Raw genomic sequence first — 18,018 nt, 5'->3', positions numbered from 1 at the left:
CCCCCCCCCCGCGGCCATATTTTCTACAGCAGGGGGGAGGGCAAGGTGCCGGACGTCGGCTCGCTCGTCGAGGCTGGCGGCGGGGCCACCTTCCGCGTCTCGTCAGTCCAGTCTTTTGGAGGGTGCGTGCTGCACGCTGGCAGCCCCTCGAGTCCCTCCAGCCTTCTAGGGGCCCTCCGCGAACCTTCCTGCAGGTACGTGCTGCACGTCGGCAGCCTTGAGAGCGGCTCCCTCTCTGCGGGCGATTCGGTGGCGTGCAACGTGGACGGCGAGCGGCGGCGGCGCATCTCCAAGTCGCACACGCTCACGCACGCGATCAACCTCGCGCTGCACCAGGCGGCCACACGAACCTTCCGTCGCCCCTCCATGGCCTTCCACAGCCTTCCACGGCCCTCCACGGCCTTCCACGGCCTTCCACGGCCCTCCACGGCCTTCCACAGCTGAGCCCATTCGACCTCCTTCCACCCCCCCCCCCCTCCTTTCCTCTGCGCCAGGTGCTCGGCGAGGGCGTCTCTCAGAAGGGGTCGCTCGTCGACGACTCGAAGGCGCGCTTCGACTTCTCGCACGGAAAGGCGATGAGCGCGGCCGAGTGCGAGCGCGTCGAGGCGCTCGGCCAGCAGGTGGTCGCCGGGATCACCCGAGGCTACACGAGGTTACCCGAGAGAGCCCGAGACCAGGCGCTCGTCCGGACGATGGTCGCCGAGGCTCTCCCGGTGCACATCCAGACGGTGCCGCTCGACAAGGCGCTCGACACTTCCGAGACACTGCCGAGACACTTCCGAGACACTTCCGAGACGCTTCCGAGACACGTCCTGACGGTGCCGTTCGGAGAGGCGTTTGACAGCGCCACCTCTCCCGCCTGCCGCAACCCCGCCGTACTCTCCATCCCCCGGCAGCGCCGACCCCGCGCGCGCGCCGCAGGCGCTCGCCATCAACAACTTGCGCGCGGTCTTCGGCGAGCGGTACCCCGACCCGGTGCGCGTCGTGTCGATCGGCCCAGAGGCGCGTTCCCTCGCCGCGCGCAGACGTTCGGCACCCCCCCCCCCCTTCCTCCCTCCTCTCTCCCCCTCTCCCTCTCCTTTCACACCCAAACCCCCACACACACACTTGTTCTCTCTCCCTCCCTGTCCCCCCCCCCCCTCCTCCTCCCCCTCCCTTCTTCTCATCTCCGCCGTCTCGACAGGTGCCCGCGCTGCTGGCCGCGCCCGAGAGCGACGAGTGGGAGCAGTACTCGATCGAGCTGTGCGGAGGGACTCACATCCCGTCCACGAGCGACTTCGGCAGCTTCGCCCTCGTTGAGGAGTGTGCCGTCGCCAAGGGGGTTCGCCGCGTGGTTGGCGTGGCGGGCGAGCTGGCGGCGGAGGCGGAGGCGGCCGGCGCGGCGCTGCAGTCACGGCTCGCCGAGCTGACGGCGTCCGCCGCAGGCGAGGCTGCGGCGGGCGAGGTGGAGGCGACGCGCAAGGGGCTGACGGCAGCCAAGCTCGCTCGAGGCCTTTTCTCGTGGGGGCGTGACACGGTCGCCAACACTCGCCCGGCTCGGCTGCGGTAGGCGCTGAAGCTCGAGGTTGACGCGGCGACGACGTCGGTGCACGTCAAGGTGGCGCTGCGTGACTCGATCGCAGCGGCGGGGGCCGAGAGAGCCGTCTCCAGCGCGCCGAGAGGAGCCCTCTGTGAGCCCTCGCCGGAGCTCTCCTTGCAGGCGGACCGCGAGTGGCTCAAGCGCGCCAAGCAGCTCTCCGCCGGCGAGGCGGACCGCGCGGCGGCGGCGGCGGTGGCGGAGGCGAGGGCGGCGGCCGACGCGGGCGACAAGTTCGTGGTCGTGCAGGTGGACGACGTGGACGGCAAGGCGCTGCAGACGCTCGCGCAGAAGGTGGTCAAGGAGTCGGGGCTCGCCGTCTTCGCCCTCTCGGTCGTCGACGGCGACAAGATCGCCTGCCTCGCCTCGGTGCCGAAGGGAGACGCCGACGCGCTGCCCGCCAACAGCTGGCTGCAGACCGTGCTCGCCGAGGTGAACGGCCGCGGAGGTGGCCGGCCCGCGCAGGCGCAGGGCAGCGGCACCGACGTGGCCGGCTTGCCAAAGGCTCTCGAGGTTGCGCGCGCGATGGCCACCGAGGCGCTCGGCGGGCGATGAGGGCGTGCTGAGCGCCGTGCGGCCACCGGCACAGCATTAGGGTTGAGAGCCTCTCTGTTCCCTCCGCCCTCGCGCGCGCAACGGCAGCGACATGAGCCAGAGCGTACGCGATAAGGCCTTTGTATTTTCCCTGGCCTTCCCCCACCTAGACGAGATTTTCGGCAGCTCTGTATCACATACAAAAAAGTGGGTCTATCGTAGGGGAGGTCCGGCCTATTTCTTCACACACTCTGTGCCAAACAACAAAAACTGCGCGTAAAAACAACACACGCGCAAAAGCAAGAGACTCTGGCAGTCAGTGTGTGTATAGATAAAGCCGTAGAGCGAGCCGGCGGCCAGGGCACACTTCTCTACGTCAGCACTGAGGTCCAAAATAAGTCCGCGGGTGCGATCCCGAACACGTACGTTACCGCCGAGTGGCACGTCCCCTGCGGCGGGCCCGCGCGCTGGAGGAGGCTCAGAAGCTCCGCGAGGTCCGGCTCCTCAGTCGGGATGGCGGCGATGGCCTTGAGAGTGACAGCGACCTCGCTCGCCAGGTCGACGTCGCTCGTCACCCAGGCGCCTTGCCTACCCCACTCGAGTAGAGTTGGAAGCGTCTCCTCACGAAGGCGGCTCGCCCAGTGTTGGACCTGCGCAGGGTCCTCCGGCGGCTGCGTGAAGAAGCGCGTCTCAAAAAGGAGCCGGTGGGTGAAGAAAAGGCCGCACTGGTAAAAGTCGGTCCTGCTCGGAATAAACTGGGCAATGGCGCCGAGGGCAGGGACGCTCAGGTCGGTGGTGGCGGGGATCGGAATGGCGAGCAAGGCGGCAGCGACGGCGGCGGCGAAGAACAATCCGTCGACAACCCCGTTGGGAGAAGGGATGGGAGAGCCGCACCGCTCCTGGTCAAAGTAGGCCTCGGTGGCAATGCGCTGCATGTCCACCGCCGCTGCGAGAGAAGCGCCATGGCCCACGCCATAGTACTGCGCAATCTCGGCCAGCTCCTGCGAGTTGATGTAGATCAGGTTGGCCAGCATTGGCCCCACGCCATCCAAAGGCCAAGGGAGCTGCGAAGCGAGGCACCGGATAGAAGCTAGGCTCGGCTTCTCGAGGCGCTTCGTGGGGTCGATGCCGTGCGCGAGGGCGTACCAGTAGTCCAGCTGGAACATGCCGTTCATCGAGGCTAGGGACCCGTTGGGGCACACGCCAAGTGCCTCCCAAGAATGGAGCGTCTGCCCAAAAGCTGTCGTGACCTGTGCAATCTTGCTCTGCAGATGCAGCGTGCGATTCAGATCCGCAAAGACACTGGGCAAGGCCTGCCGAAGCATGTAGTAGCCGTCGAGCAGCTCCATCCCTCCGCCAAGGTCCTTGGAACCCTGCGCTGCACAGGTCTTCTCCATGTTACGTATGGCCGCTTTGACCAACGCTTTGGGCGCAGCCTCGTCTCCCAATGCCTCGAGATTGCTTCTCGGCATTCGAGCACCGCAACTCAATGCCCCTAGCATGATAACAGCGGCCAGGCAAAGCGTTATTGGATAGATTGGCAGCCGCTTTCGCCAGGAACAGCGCCGCGCGGTCTCCATCTTGCTATCTTGAGGAATGCGATGTTTCGCGCGTGCGTGCTGGGCCGGCGACCGGCGTGAATGAAGGAGACACAGAAGCAGAAGGCGCCCAGCAGGTGAAGGTATAGGAAGACGCGACACGAGAGAAGATTTTTTTCCAACATCCGGACGTGCTCCACCGCACGCCTCTTCCGACTGGGTTTTAGGTATGTTGTTGGCAAATAAATCAGGACACAGAGCTCACGCAAATTCACAGTGGGAGGCAATTCCGACTGGGTGATGGAAGGGTCGACGCACCCCCGGACTGGGGAGAGAGACCCCCTGAGCACGACGTGCCGCTACAACAAGTATCCACCCAACCAGCCCCCCCCTCACTCCCCTTCCTCTACTGTAACTAACTACCTACCGTAGTGGAAGAGGCGGGCCTGGCGGCGGAGGCGCTGCTGCTGGGTGAGAAGGTCGCCCCGTGACGCTAACGGCCTATGTTGTACTGGCATGCACCCAAAAGTGAATAAACAAAGTGGGCGCCACGGCCTCCTTGGGCGCCCCGCCTGGCAATTTCTGAGCAACAAGGAATCAAACGGGGCGGCGCCTTAGCCGCTTATGTCGGAGGACGTTTTGCACGAAACCGACGCAACAACTACCTTATCCGAATCGGCCTCACCGCGCCCCTCCTGAGCTCCCCTGATGTCTGACAGCTACGTGCAGAAGCCCGCGGGCGACAACAACATGCGCTCCTCCGGTACCGGCAACGCAGTGCAGAACCTCCTCGTCGCCCTCTCCGTCGCCGGCCTCTGGCTCCTCGTCACCGCCGCCGAGCCGCAAGGGGGGTGCGCGCGTCACTCCCTTGAGCGCTCGAGGCCACTCCCGTCACCGTCACATTTCACGTCACACATTACACATCGTCAGATCCTACATCGCACACCGGCGCCTCGCGGTCGCCGCCGCCACTGCTGCAGTTCACCCCCTCCGCCCTCTCGCACGCAGGTACACCGCCTCCGACTACAGCTACCCGGCAGACTACTGGAACAAGTACCGCAAGTACGCACTCTCCGTCGGAGCCGTCGGCCTCGGCCTCGGCCTTATCGCGCTCCTCATGACCCGCTTCAAGCCCGATATGACAAACCAGAAGATGCTCTCTATCATGTCTACCGACGTGTCCATCCTCGGTGCCTTCTCGATCTTCTTCGTCCTCTGGTGGGGCGTTGGCGCGGGCGTCTGCACCTTCAAGGAGCCCTTCTTCGCGCCTGTCGTCACGCCCGGCAACGGCTACTTCTCGGTCTGGGTCGGTTTCCTCGCGTCGCTCCTCCTCCTTTCCGAGACAATGAGCATCGGCGACGCAAAGTCGCTGAAGGGCCGCGCCGCCGGCCTCTTCTTCGCCGCGGTGATGCTGCTCATCGCCACCATCAAGCACGTCGATCCTAACGACGGTGTGGCGGGCCCCGATCCGAACACGCCACCTACAGCCACCGACGACATCTCCATCTTCGGCATGGCTTCCGCCGCGGCCACCATCCTCATCACCATCCTGATCATCTTTGCCGACATGAAGGAGTCGGCCATCCAGACACTAATCCCGATCCTGGTGCTGCTCTGGGCGGCCACCGCCGGCGTCCTCACCTTCCGCAGCGGCTCGCCGTTCATCGGGATGAACAACGGATATTTCTCGTCCTGGTTCGGCTTCTTCATGGCCGCGCAGATGACTGGCAGCGCCTCTGGCCCGCTCAACTCCAACGTCTTCCAGATCCTCGCGCTCGGCGTGGTGGTGGTGCTCTCGGCCTACTTCTACCAGGGCGCGGTCACGACTCCCGTGGATGCGGGTGTCGTTGACATGGTCTACCAGGACAACATCGTCCCCGACGACCAGGCGTACATGATTGCGGTCGGCGCCCTAATGCTGCGGCGCCGCCGCCGTGGGCAAAGCCACCGAGTGGATGGCGTCGTATTCGCCCGTCAGCGGCTTGCCGCACACGCAGCAGTTGTGCTCTGGGTGGTGGTACCGCTCGCCACCCGCCCACTCGGACCCGAGCCGGAAGCCTCCCCCTTGGCAGTACTCGGAGTAGTCTTGGCAGCCCTGCCCTTCGCCATTGTCCCAATCCTTGGTGTCGATGCACTCAACCGCCGCCACCATCCGCGCCTGCGAGCACACGGCGCTGAACGTGAAAGGAGCGGTTGCACCTCGCAGAGACGGGTAGGCGGTCAGAGCAGACTGGAGGAGGCCAGGCGAGGCGGAGCCTTCCACTCGAGTTGTGCGGCCCGCAGGTCTTCCGCCTGGGCGCCGCCGGCGAGGAATATCTGGGTGAGCTCATCCGGCGTGTACCGCTTGAAGGGCTCGTCGTCTGGCATTCTGGCTCGAGAGGAGAAAGGGCTGGCGCACGATCGATCGTGATGGCCGGCGATACTGGAGCGCCCGCCGATCGCCGGTCCTGTTAGAAAAAAGGAAACGCCGCCCCGCACGGCATAGAGCTTAGAGGCGGACGCCAAAGGGTGGGCGACGGCTAGCGCATCACACCCCTCTCCTTAAAATCCCTGTGTGGTGGCGGCGTGCCGTCCTCCCATCCCTCCCTTGGTTTTAGGTATATTGTTGGCAGACAAGACTCAGAGCTCACACAGAATCACGGATGTCCGTTTTCTTTCTTTCTTGCTCACACGGTTTTTCTTTTCCTCGAGCCGGTGAGTGTGCCAGTCCGCGCCAGTCCGCGCCCTTGTCGTGCCAGTGTGCTGTGAGCGTGGAGCTCAGAATTCTTTTCCTCGTGGTGAGCCTGTGTGTGTGCCAGTCCGCGCCAGTCTGCGCCCTTGTCGTGCCAGTGTGCTGTGAGAGAGGCTTGTGTCTTAAGAATTCTTTTCCTCGTGCCAGTCTGCTCTGGAGGGTCTTTCCTCGCGATGTCCACCCCGCCGCGCCGCAGCTCGCGCCGCCTCGCCCGCGCCTCCGCCGCCTCCGCCGCCTCCGCCGCCGCTCCCTCGCCAGACACGCCGCCGCCCATCCGCCTCCTCGACCTCCCCACGGAGCTCCTCCTGCGCGCCCTCTCTCGCTGCGGCCCCGCCGACATCGCTCGCCTCGCGGCCGTCTCGGTCCTCTTCCACGCCTCGCTTGCGCTGGAGGGCATCCGCTTGTGGGCGCAAGAGCGCGGCTTCGAGTTGCCGGCGCAGCCGGAGGGCGAGGGCTGCGCCGTGCGGTGGCTGTGCTACTCGGCGCTGCTGTGCGAGTCCAACCCGCCGGCGAGGGCGGCGGCAGGCTATCGGCACAGCCTCTTCATCGACGGCGAGGGGCGGCTCTCGTCGTGCGGAACGGCTGAGAGCTGGATGCCGGGATTGCTCGGCCACGGTGAGGGCGTGACGCGGCTGAACACGCCGACACGCCTCCCCTCTCCGCTGGGCGGCGAGCGCGCCGTGAGCGTGTCGGCTGGAGATTTCCACAGCCTCGCCCTCACCGGCAGCGGCAGTGTCTGGAGCTGGGGCTATGGAGGCTGGGGCCGGCTGGGCCACGGCGACGAGCAGGCCCAGTGGCAGCCCAAGAAGGTCGAGGCCTTCGCTGGCCAGCGCGTCGTCGCTGTGTCGGCTGGAGGCAACCACAACCTCGCCCTCACCACCAACGGCAGTGTCTGGAGCTGGGGCCAGGGATTCTTTGGCGACCACCAGCTGCTGCCGAAGAAGATCGAGGCCTTTGCGGGCCGGCGCGTGGTCGCTGTGTCGGCTGCAGGCGGGCACAGCCTCGTCCTCACCGCCGACGGAGAGGTCTGGAGCTGGGGCGGGGGAGGCGACGGCCAGCTGGGCCACGGCGACCAGCAGCACCAGCTGCTGCCGAAGCAGATCGAGGCGTTGGCTGGCCAGCGCGTCGTCGCTGTGTCGGCTGGAGCCTCGCACAGCCTCGCCATCACCGCCGACGGCGCCGTCTGGAGCTGGGGCTTTGGAGGCCGCGGCCAGTTGGGCCACGGCGACGGGCAGGCCCAGTCGCTGCCGAAGAAGATCGAGGCCTTTGCTGACCAGCGCGTCTTCGCTGTCTCGGCTGGATTGTACCACAGCATGGCCATCACCGCCGACGGCGCTCTCTGGAACTGGGGCGATGGAGGTGGGGGCAAGCTGGGCCACGGCGACGAGCAGCGCCAGCTGCTGCCCAAGAAGGTCGAGGCCTTCGCTGACCAGCACGTCGTCGCCGTGTCGGCTGGAATCGATCACAGCATCGCCCTGACCGCCGACAGCCCCGTCTGGAGCTGGGGCAATGGACGCTCAGGCCGGCTGGGCCACGGAGAGGACCTGTCGAACCAGCTGCTGCCCAAGAAGCTCGAGCCAAGAAGATGATCGTATATCGAGGGTTCGGGGCGGGGCGGTGAGAAGGAAGTCATGAGAAGTGCGCGAGCCGCTCTGCCTCTCCGCTCTCAGGCTCTCGGCTGCCGTCGTGGCGGTGCGGGGGCCGTAGACACTGTTGTCTGTTCTCAGTGTGCGTTCTGACGGGGCCCGGATTGCGCCTTGCGCCGCCGCGGCCCGCGCCCCACGCCCGCGCACAATTTAGAGGGACGTGACTTTGGTGAGAGCTGAGCTCTTATTTGCGCTCTCGCGGTTGCCCGAATTCGCGATGTTTCCGGTTCGAAACTCGATGTCAGTCGTACGGCTCTCTCTATACTCTCGAACGCCGTCTCACGATCTCACGCGCCGGTTCCACGCCGCCTCGCCCACGCCGGGCCCGACGCTCCGCAACTCTGCTCACATGCCTGGCCCTCCCTCCGGCGGCATCGGCAGCCCAATCTCGGCGTAGAGCGCGCCCAGCTTCTGCTTGGAGTACTCCATCGAGTTTTTGTGCGCCTCGCGCATCGCCAGCGAGATGGCGTCCGACACGGCCTCCGCGCCCTTGCTGCACAAGTCCTCGCTCACCTTGACATCCATGGGCACCTGGACGAGAGGGCGACGGCGATCGGCGCTGCTCCGGCGGCAGGGGCGGAGGCAGCGCGAAGGCGAGGAGCGGGCAGGTGGCAGTGCTGAGCACGAGAGGAGCGGGTCGCGCCTGGGCACCGGAGATGACAACCGTCACGCCGCCGTCGGCGGCGGTCGCCTCGATCTCCGTGTTGACCAGCTCCTCCTGCAGCGCCTTGACCTTCACTCCCACCTCCTGCGCCTTCTTGATGGTCTCCATCATGTTGCCCATGCCGCCGCCGCCGCCGCCACCCTCTTTGCTCGCGCCGCCGCCGCCAAAGAGCATGCGCGGCGCGGCCACGGCGCGCGGGCTGTGCGCCGAGAGCACGTCGGGCCTCGGCACGGCCACGAAACTCTGCGAGGCTGGCAGAAGCAGGCTGCAGATGGCGGAGATCATTGGAGCCCCAGCGTCGATCGTGCCGGATGAGAAAAAAGAAAGAGTCGCGTCCCTTAAGGATAAACAAACGCGCAGTAAAAAAATTTGACCCGCGAGGCCTTTGTACTCATCTTTACGTGCGTCCCGAAACGTCATGCCCTCCGCGCGCAAGCGGCGCCGCGAGGCTGCTCCCGTGGCGGAGGTGGAGGGCGTGCGCTTGCACCTCTCGAGTAGGAGCAGCAGCGGCTACAAAGGCGTCTTCAAGCACGGCTCTGGCCGCTTCCAGGTGCAGCGGCGCGACAAGGATGGAAGGCAGCTCTACCTCGGACTCTTTGATACGGTGGTGGAGGCGGCGGTGGCGTATGCGCGGGCCGTTGGCCGTCCGCGGGCCGTTGGCTCGCCGTGCGCCGTCGAGCAGCCGGCCGCCGGGCAGCCGGAAGACCCTGCGGCGCACAGAGCCCTCGTGTTGCCCCCCGGTTGGAGCAAGATCACCGACTTCGGCAAAGTGAAAGGCTACCGGGGCCCGGCTGGCGAGCGGGTCGCGTCGATAAAGGAGGCGTGGCGCCAGCTAGAGGCACGGGATCGCGCGGAGGAGGAAGGCTCAGACTCGGATTCGGACTCACACTCGGACGAGGAGGGAGACGAGGCCGAGGCCGAGGAGGCGGCGGAGGACCATGAGGGGGGTCCAGTCAGGCAGGCAGAGGGCTTGTGTTTGCACCTCTCCAGCAGCAGCAGCACCGGGTACAAGGGCGTGTGCCAGGTCTCTGGCCGCTTCAAGGCGCAGCGGCGCGCCAAGGACGGAAGGCTGGTCTATCTCGGCTACTTTGACACGGCGGTGGAGGCGGCGGTGGCGTATGCGCGGGTGGGAGGTGAGGCGGAGGCGGATGAGGTGGCGGAGGCGGAGGTGGGCGGGGAGGAGGAGGGACCAGGGACACCTCCCGGGACACCTCCGCCGGACGAGGACTCGTCACGACCGCGGCTGGCGGTCTTGCCTTTGTCACGAGCGGTCGGAGCCCACCAGCCTCAAGATCCTCTGGCGGAGGCGACAGAGGCTCTTGTTCCGGTGGTGGAGGCGGCCGAGGACGGGGAAGCGGAGGAGCAGGAGCAGAGCGAGGGCGAGTTCGACCTGCTCGGTTGCGTCAACTCCCTCAAGCGCAAGTTTCCTGCCGCAAAGGCCCTCCCAATCAAACCCGCCATCGAGTGGATGGAGCGCGAGGTTTACGGCGAGGTCGACGCTGGCGGCCTCTGCAAGCGAGCGATCGCGCTGTCGCGCGAACTCTGAACCGTGAAAAATAGCTTAAGGTTAAGCTGTGTGAGCTGCGTGCTGTGGAGCTGCGTCGGTCAGGTAGTCGCGGTTTACCAGTCCACGCATGACGGCCTTTATTATTCGTGCCGAGTCGTGCTCTGCGCTCTGCACACAGCACACTGCACACGCACTGCACTGCCTAGACTGGCTGCGCGCCGGTGGTCTAGTCGGGTTTACCAACCGACGGGCTTTTTTATTGAGAACTGTGTTGCCCGAATTAAAAACGAGGACAGATCAAATTCACATAATAGAGTACACAGACCTGCGACGGCCTTAACCCCCACCACTTAGGTACTCGACATCCAGCTCTAGCCACGCGTTCCACAGGGAAGGGTGGCCCGCGACCGCGTCTCTCAGCTGGGTGTCGATCTCTTTGTGTATGAGCCGCCCGGCCGCGTCGCGCTCCGCCATCCGCCTCCTCAGCACGTCGAGGCCGCGAGAAGGGAAGCCGCACCCCTTGCCGCGGCTCATCTGCCGGAAGAAGCCGCCCACGGAGGCGCCATCCACGCCGTCGACGAAACCCGCATTGAACAGCCCGTCCTCCTCCTCGTCCCAGCCGGGCGGCGGCGTCGCGTCCACGTCCGGCACCAGCGCGGCCGTGCGCAAGAAACCGGCGCGGCGCAGCGCGGCTGTCATGCGAGCGAGCGGTTCGGCGGCGGCGCCGCCGCCGGCGCTCAGCCCGTCCAGCAGCGGGATGGCCTACACAAGAGGGTTTGGAGAGACGGCTCAGAGAGGGCTCAGAGACGTGCAGCCCATCCAGTAGCTCGGATGGCCAGCGCGGCAGCGGCCAGCTCCCACAGGTAAGCGCTGCCGCCGACGAGCTCCGCAGCGCGGGTGAGGTGCGCCTACGGGACGGTTCTGAGAAGGCTCCGAGACGGCTCCGAGACGGTTCCGAGAAGGTTGCGCGGCCTCTTCTCGCACCCAAGCGGCCGGCTCGTCAGCCGCCCTGCTGCAGAACCAGAGCAGCGCGGCGGAGGAGGCATCGGCGGCCAGCGCCGGAGGGCACAGCCGCGCGAGGCCGCCTTCGAGGACGGCCTGCCTTCCCTCGGGTGCGTCGTTGCCGACCTGCGGGCCTTGCCAGAGCTCGAGCACGATGATGTGCCGCTCGCCCGGCGCCACGGGCGTCGAGCGGTGAGCGTCCCAAGACCGGAAGATCAGCACGTCGCCAGGCTGCATCCCCTCCGCTCGCCGCGGATGGCCGCCGCGGTCGACCTCCGTCTCGCCGCCCTGGAGATCGTGCGAGAGAGCGAGCGTGAGCACCGCAGTCAGAACAGAGTACTCATCCTGGTGCCAGCCCTCGTCGCCGTCCTCGTGCCCTTCGTCATCCGCGGACGAGTATCGGACGGACTCGATGCAGCGCACCTGGAGCGGACCCAGGCCTGCCAGCGCCCACCCAGCGGCCTCCTGCGCCGACATCACAGCTTCGACAAGACGATCCACAACCCCGCCCGCAAAGCCGCGATGTCGATGCAGCCATGTGACCGACTGCCTCGATGGGCTGCCGGTGATCTGTCGCGTGCGATTCACGAGGCTGTGCTCGACGAGGAAGCGGTCCTTCCAGGCCTGCCGCTCGGCGCGGAGCAGCATCTCCTGCTCCCACCAAGCGACTGCGTCTCGCAGCAGGAGCATGCCGTCCAAGGCCGTGACGGTCTCGGCTCCGCTCGCAGACACGCTCACAAGCCTCACGTCGTTGCGAGGGTAGGGCGAGGAGGCGAGGGCGAGGAGGAGGGCAAAGGACATATCGATGTCGGCACAACACACCCAGTACTCGAGTATGTGTAGCGAGCCGTGCTCGAGGCGGTCTATCTACGCGATGGAGAAGCTGCCCGACTCGCGCCTGCGCGAGCGCCTCGCCACCTACCTCAGCTTGTCGGCGACAGATCCAGGCGGGCCCCGCCGCACGCTAGCTAGGCGCAACATGAAGGGCGACAAAAAAGAAATCGATGCTTCCCCAGACACTCACCCGCCAGCCCTATGTGCTGAATCGACTTATTATTACACAAGGGCAATGCTGCCGATCCGCCCCGCCCCCATTGGCGCAACCGTCTCCCACGCGTTCAGCGCCGGATCGTACCGCTTGACTGAGCTGAGGCGGCCGTCAGCAGAGTCGCCGCCCACAGCATACAGCTTGAAATCACCACGTCGCTCGCGACACGTGTCGCCGATACCTCACGGGAGTCGAGAGTCCATCTCATTCGAGACGACTCGTAGACGGCTTAGTTCACTCTGCGCTGGCGTTGCGCGCCTCGACCTTCTTGGGCAGCAGCTGGTTCGACGGGTCCTCTCCGTGGCCTAGGCAGCCGTCGTCGCCCTTGCCCCACGTGAAGACAGCGCCATCGGCGGTGATGGCGAGGCTGTGGTCCTCTCCCGCCAGCACGGCGACGACGCGCTGCCCAGCAAAGGCCTCGACCTTCTTCGGCAGCAGCTGGTGCTGCTGGTCGCCGTGGCCCAGCCGGCCACAGCCTCCCAAGCCCCAGCTCCAGACGGCGCCGTCGGCGGTGGTGGCGAGGCTGTGGTATCCTCCAGCCGACAGAGCAACGACACACTGGTCAAAGGCGTCGACCTTCTTGGGCAGCAGCTGGTTCTGCTGGCCGCCGTGGCCCAGCTTGCCAAAGGCTCCCGAGCCCCAGCTCCAGATGGCGCCGTCGGCGGAGAGGGCGAGGCTGTGGATGTTACCAGCCGACACGGCGACGATTCGCTGGCCAGCCAAAGCCTCGACTTTCGTCGGCAGCTGCTGGCTCTGCTCGTCGCTGTGGCCCAGCTCGCCTGAGTTTCCACCGCCCCAGCTCCAGACGGCGCCGTCGGCGGTGAGCGCGAGGCTGTGCGCCCACCCAGCCGACACGGCGACGACGCGCTGGTCAGCCAAGGCCTCGATCTTCTTGGGCAGCATCTGGCTCTGCTGGTCGCCGTGGCCCAGCGTGCCGCAGTCTCCATCGCCCCAGCTCCAGACGCTGCCGTCAGCGGTGATGGCGAGGCTGTGGTCGCCTCCAGCCGACACAGCAACCACGCGCCGGTTAGCAAAGGCCTCGACGTTCTTGGGCAGCAGCTGGTTCTGCACGTCGCCGTGGCCCAGCTGGCCATAGGCTCCCTGGCCCCAGCTCCAGACACTGCTGTCGGCGGTGAGGGCGAGGCTGTGCATATCTCCAGCCGACACAGCGACGACGCGCTCGCCGCCCAGCGGGGAAGGGAGGCGTGTCGGCGTGTTGAGCCGCGTCACGCCCTCGCCGTGCCCGAGCAGTCCTGGCGTCCAGCTCGGAGCCCTGCCGCACGACGAGAGCCGCCCCTCGCCGTCGATGAAGACGCTGAGCGTGTCTCCTGCCGCCACCCTCGCCGGCGGGTTGGACTCGCGCAGCAACGCCGAGTAGCACAGCCACCGCACGGCGCAGCTCTCGCCCTCTGGCTGCGCCGGCAGCTCGAAGCCGGCCTCTTGCAGGCGCAAGCGGATGCCTTCCAGCGCGAGCGAGGCGTGGAAGAGCAGCGAGACGGCCGCGACGCGAGCGATGTCGGCGGGGTCGCAGCGGGAGATGACGCGCGCGAGAAGCTCAAGGGGCAGGTCGGTGAGGACGCAGTGTGCGGCGGCGGCGGCGGCGGCGAGTCGGCGCGAATGGCGCTGCGGGGCTGACATCTCGACATCGCAAGAAAAAAAAGGAGCAGCATCGTACCCTCGAGGTCTCGAGATACACAAAGCGGCCAATCCAGCGCCCGTCGGTGTACACTACCTTCTCCTCCGTCGTAGCGCAACGTCGCGTCGAGGCAGCTCCCTCCACTGTTGCGTCAAGCGCAGCGGCATGCGTGCTGCATGGCTGAGGCGTCAGTCAAAACAGCTCGCCAGCCAGTCATCCCAACGCAGTCTGACTCGAGCAGCCGCTCGAGCTCACGACGTGGATGCCATGGTGTCTGCAGCCGATTCGCTGCTTGCGCGCGCGCGGTTCGACTCGGTGGCCAACATCGATCAGCGTGCGAGCGCGTTTGCCGCATCGGGTGCACCCCTCGACTTGTACGGCATCTACGGGGAGATGGGCTTGAGGGCTATCGCCGACGTCCTTCTGCTGCCATCGGTACGTGAGCGCACGGGCCCCACGCGGCGCTTTGTCGATTTCGGGTCCGGCTCCGGCCGGCTAATCCTGGGCGTCGCTGCAATGGCGGAGTGGGAGGCCTGCACTGGCATCGAGGCGGTGACGGGCCTGCATGCTATCGCGTGCGAGTGCATCGACAGTGCCGAGGCCAATGAGGCCATCCCTCCAGGGCTCGTGACGTCCGTGCTGGCGGATGGGCTGCCGCACGTCGACTCGCCTGCGGTGATGGCAGCAGCCGATGTCTGCTTCATGTACAGCACGGCGTTCCCGACCGCGGACGACGGGCTTCGACTGCCGGAAATGAGCGCGTCGCTGGCAACCGTGATGAAGGAGGGCAGTCTCGTCGTCACCACAGACACGCTCCTCGTCGGCCGCCGCTTCGCCTTCGACACACTCAAGCCTGTGAAGGGCGAAGATGGCGACCGGCTCAACTGCTTCGTGTGGCGCGTCACTGGGGCGCCGGCGCCATCGTACAACGACGCCTACGCCGAGGTGCAGGCGCATTGGCTGGGAGACGACGCGCTGGCCGAGAACGACGCACTCTGCGAGGCGCTGGAGGCGGCGGCGTTTGCCGAGGTGGAAGAATTACAGTGAGCGGCGTAGAGGGTGAGGCGCGACGTGGCAGCCACACGCATAGGTCATGCTCAGATGGACGAGATACCCAGCGAGGGCCCAGACTCGCGAGGTGTGTCGAGGTAGGGTCCTGCGCGGCGCGCTTTGCGCTATGAGCTGTTTTACAGTATCTAGAGACACGTGCACGTGCACGTGCGTGCGTGGACCGCACAAAAAGAAAGAAATTGTCGACTAGCGAGAAAGAAAGAAAACACCTCGCTAGGAATGGGAGGACGACCGGCGAAACGCGACAGAGGAGGAAATGACAAGAGGGAGAGAACGACGAGAGTGGGACGACCGCGAGGTGGCATGAAGGCTGCAGCGAGAAGCGGCGAGAGACTGCGAAAAGAGATACGAAGAGGCAGACTCCCCAGGGTGGGCGACGGCTAGCGCATCACACTCCTCTCCTTAAAATCCCTGTGTGGTGGCGGCGTGCCGTTCTCCCATCCCTCCCTTGCGTTGTCTGTTTTCTTTCTTTCTTTCTTTTGACCGGCGAAACGCGAACGGAAAAAATCTTTTTACTCGATCTTTCTTTTTTCGTGTGCCGGTGATAGTACTAGCACGCGCCAGTTCGCACCTGTGTCGAGCCTGTGTGCTGTGAGAGGGAGTTGTCTTCTTTAAATTCTTTTTTCAGAAAGAAAGAAAGAAAACACACAACCCAAGGGAGGGATGGGAGAACGGCACGCCGCCCCCACACAGGGATTTTAAGGAGAGGAGTGTGGTGCGCTTTTTTCACGCACGATCTTGATGGCGTGGCTGTTTTCTTTCTTTCTTCAGGGATGGGAGGACGGCACGCCGCCACCACACAGGGATTTTAAGAAGAGGGGTGTGGTGCGCTATCCGTGGCTCACTGCCGGTAGCGATTTGTTTTTTCATTTTTTCACGCGCGATCTTGCCCGGGTGATGGTGATGGTGGTGATGACTCTCACTGCCGCTGTGGCCTTCCTCTCCACCTCCTACACCCCAAGCGCAGGGCCAACCCTGAGTCTGCGCCTTCCGGCGCTGCGTCGAGCGGCGGTGACGAGCTCGCAGCCGCCGATGTCGTACGAAGAGTACCAGAGGCGGCGCGAGGCGGGAGCCGCGCCTGCCGCTGGCGCGGCGCCTCCTCCTCCTCCGCCACCGCCTCCCCCACCGCCTCCGCCACCGCCTCCCCCACCACTCTGGAGACCATCGGGCTGGCCTCCTCCTCCGCCTCGTCCGCCGCCGCCCTCTGTGACGGGCATGCCGCCGCCGATGCCGCTCCCGCCGGTCCGTGACATCGGCGACGTGCTAGCTCGCTTCGAACGTGTCGCACCTACGCCTCTTCCTCCGCCGTCCCTGGGCATGCCGCCGCCGCCGCTGATGCCGCTTCCGCCCGTCCGCGACGTCGGAGACGTCCTGGCACGCGTTGCTGGCGTCGGACGTGCGCCGTCTATTTCACCTCCTCCGCCGCCGCCCGTGAGCATGCCGCCACCGCCGGAACGGTTTGCGCCTGCGCCGCCTCCTTCGCGCCTTCCGCCGCCGCCCATGGCGTCGGGCATGCCGCTCCCGCCCGTCCGCGACTTTGGAGACGTCCTGGCTCGCGTTGTCGGCGTCGCACCCGCACCGCCGCCTCGTCCGCCGCCGCCGCCCTCTGTGACGGGCATGCCTCCGCCGATGCCGCTGCCGCCGGTCCGTGACCTCGGGGACGTGCTGGCACGCGTGGAACGCGTCGGCGGCGACGGCCTTTCGCAGCCGCAAGGCGGTGGCGGTGGCGAGGCGGCGTCAGCTTGGGCCGACGCCGCGGGCCAGACACTGAGCGCGCTGAGCGAGCGGCTTCCAGCGGCCGGCTGGCGCGGCGAGTCGCTCGGCGGCGGTGAGGGGGTCGCGAGCGGGCTGGAGGAGGCGGTGGAGGGGGCGGTGGAGGAGGCGGCCGGCGTGGCGGGGCGGGCGGGGGAGTGGCTCGGCCGTGCGGCAGCAGAGGTTCGGTCGGCGATCGAGGGAGGCGCGTGGGAGGCGGGCTCTTCCCCGGCCGAGGAGCAGCCGGCCGGGCCGGAGAGGGCGATGGCGATCGTGTCGGAGCTCAAGGCGAGCGCGGCGCTCTTCGCCGCCTTCGCCTTTGGCGCCCTCAACCTTCCAGGCACCCTGATGATCTCCCCATATCTCCCCATATCTCCCCATATCTCCCTCAACCTGCCAGGCACCCTGATGATCTCCCCATATCTCCCCATATCTCCCTCAACCTTCCAGGCACCCTGATGATCTCCGAGTCGCGCGTCACCTCCGCCACCTCCTCCGTCTCCACTTCCCGCCCTGTGCCAGACTCCGACCTGCTGCAGGTGCAATCTCGGGCAATCTCGGGGAATCTCGGGGAATATCGAGGATCTCGACAGACTCCGACCTGCTGCAGGCCTTCGTCGTGCTCGACGCCGCCACCTTCGGCTTCATGCTCATCTGCGTCGTCGTCTCGCAGCAGCTCCTCTACAAGCTGGGCGACGGGAGCTACGGCGCCACGAGGCACGGCACGGACGAGCAGCCGGACGCGCGCGACTCCGCTCTCGGCCGGCTCACCACGCAGTACGGCTCCGAGTTCCGCACGGCGAGAGTCGCGTTCGGCCTCGGCGCTCTCCCCCCCCCCCCCCCCTCCCCTCCCTCCCTCCCGCCCCGCCCCGCCCCCCCCCTCCCCTCCCCTCCCTCCCTCCCGCCCCGCCCCGCCCCACCCCGCCCCCCCCCTCCCCTCCCCTCCCTCCCTCCCGCCCCGCCCCGCCCCACCCCGCCCCGCCCCGCCCCGCCCCGCCCCGCCCCGCCCCGCCCCGCCCCGCCCCCTCGCCTCCTTCGCACCGGCAAATGACCGAGCGCTACTCCGCCGGCCACAGGCCTGATCGCCATCCTCCTCGCCACCGTGGTCAAGACGCACGCCGCCTCGGCTACTCCTCTCGCAGTTGTGAGACGCGTCTCTCCACACGCGCCTGCCGCGAGCAGGTGGGCCGTCTTCGACTCCTCCATCGCCCTGCCCGTCACCGGTGTCCTCTCCCTCTCCTCGGCGCTGATGGCCATCTCGTACGCAAGCGTCAACGGCACCGCAACCCCCCCTCCCCCCCTCGCCACAGCCC

The 18,018-nt window shown here is 66.6% G+C and overlaps 3 protein-coding genes across 3 annotated transcripts in view; 2 read left to right on the top strand and 1 right to left on the bottom strand.

Moving 5' to 3' along the window:
• EMIHUDRAFT_462569 (alanyl-tRNA synthetase) overlaps window positions 1-2,131 on the top strand; it is a gene marked incomplete at its 3' end in the record, with an annotated part of 5,020 nt that extends 2,889 nt beyond the window's left edge. The window contains exons 10-17 of the mRNA XM_005786709.1: window positions 33-122; window positions 195-249; window positions 495-620; window positions 678-728; window positions 922-975; window positions 1,184-1,516; window positions 1,550-1,597; window positions 1,700-2,131. Of these exons, the coding sequence (XP_005786766.1) occupies window positions 33-122; window positions 195-249; window positions 495-620; window positions 678-728; window positions 922-975; window positions 1,184-1,516; window positions 1,550-1,597; window positions 1,700-2,131 (1,189 nt within the window). The remainder of the gene's footprint in view (window positions 1-32; window positions 123-194; window positions 250-494; window positions 621-677; window positions 729-921; window positions 976-1,183; window positions 1,517-1,549; window positions 1,598-1,699) is intronic.
• A 6,132-nt stretch (window positions 2,132-8,263) lies between these two features.
• On the bottom strand, window positions 8,264-9,015 carry EMIHUDRAFT_352299 (hypothetical protein). Its single transcript, XM_005786708.1, has 2 exons — window positions 8,673-9,015; window positions 8,264-8,560 (listed from the first exon to the last, which is right to left on the bottom strand). The coding sequence occupies exons 1-2, from the start codon at window positions 8,972-8,974 to the stop codon at window positions 8,371-8,373; spliced, it is 492 nt and encodes a 163-aa protein (XP_005786765.1). The 5' UTR covers window positions 8,975-9,015; the 3' UTR covers window positions 8,264-8,370.
• A 5,134-nt stretch (window positions 9,016-14,149) lies between these two features.
• On the top strand, window positions 14,150-14,929 carry EMIHUDRAFT_202074 (hypothetical protein; the record flags this gene model as incomplete). The annotated part of the gene is made up of 1 exon (XM_005786707.1): window positions 14,150-14,929. The coding sequence occupies one exon, from the start codon at window positions 14,150-14,152 to the stop codon at window positions 14,927-14,929; it is 780 nt and encodes a 259-aa protein (XP_005786764.1).
• Window positions 14,930-18,018: the final 3,089 nt, after the last annotated feature.

The sequence above is a fragment of the Emiliania huxleyi genome, assembly GCF_000372725.1.
Source record: "Emiliania huxleyi CCMP1516 chromosome Unknown EMIHUscaffold_15, whole genome shotgun sequence".
Lineage (NCBI taxonomy): Eukaryota > Haptophyta > Isochrysidales > Noelaerhabdaceae > Emiliania > Emiliania huxleyi.
Note: the sequence above shows the minus strand (reverse complement) of the source record. Positions and strands in the feature narration are given on the sequence as shown.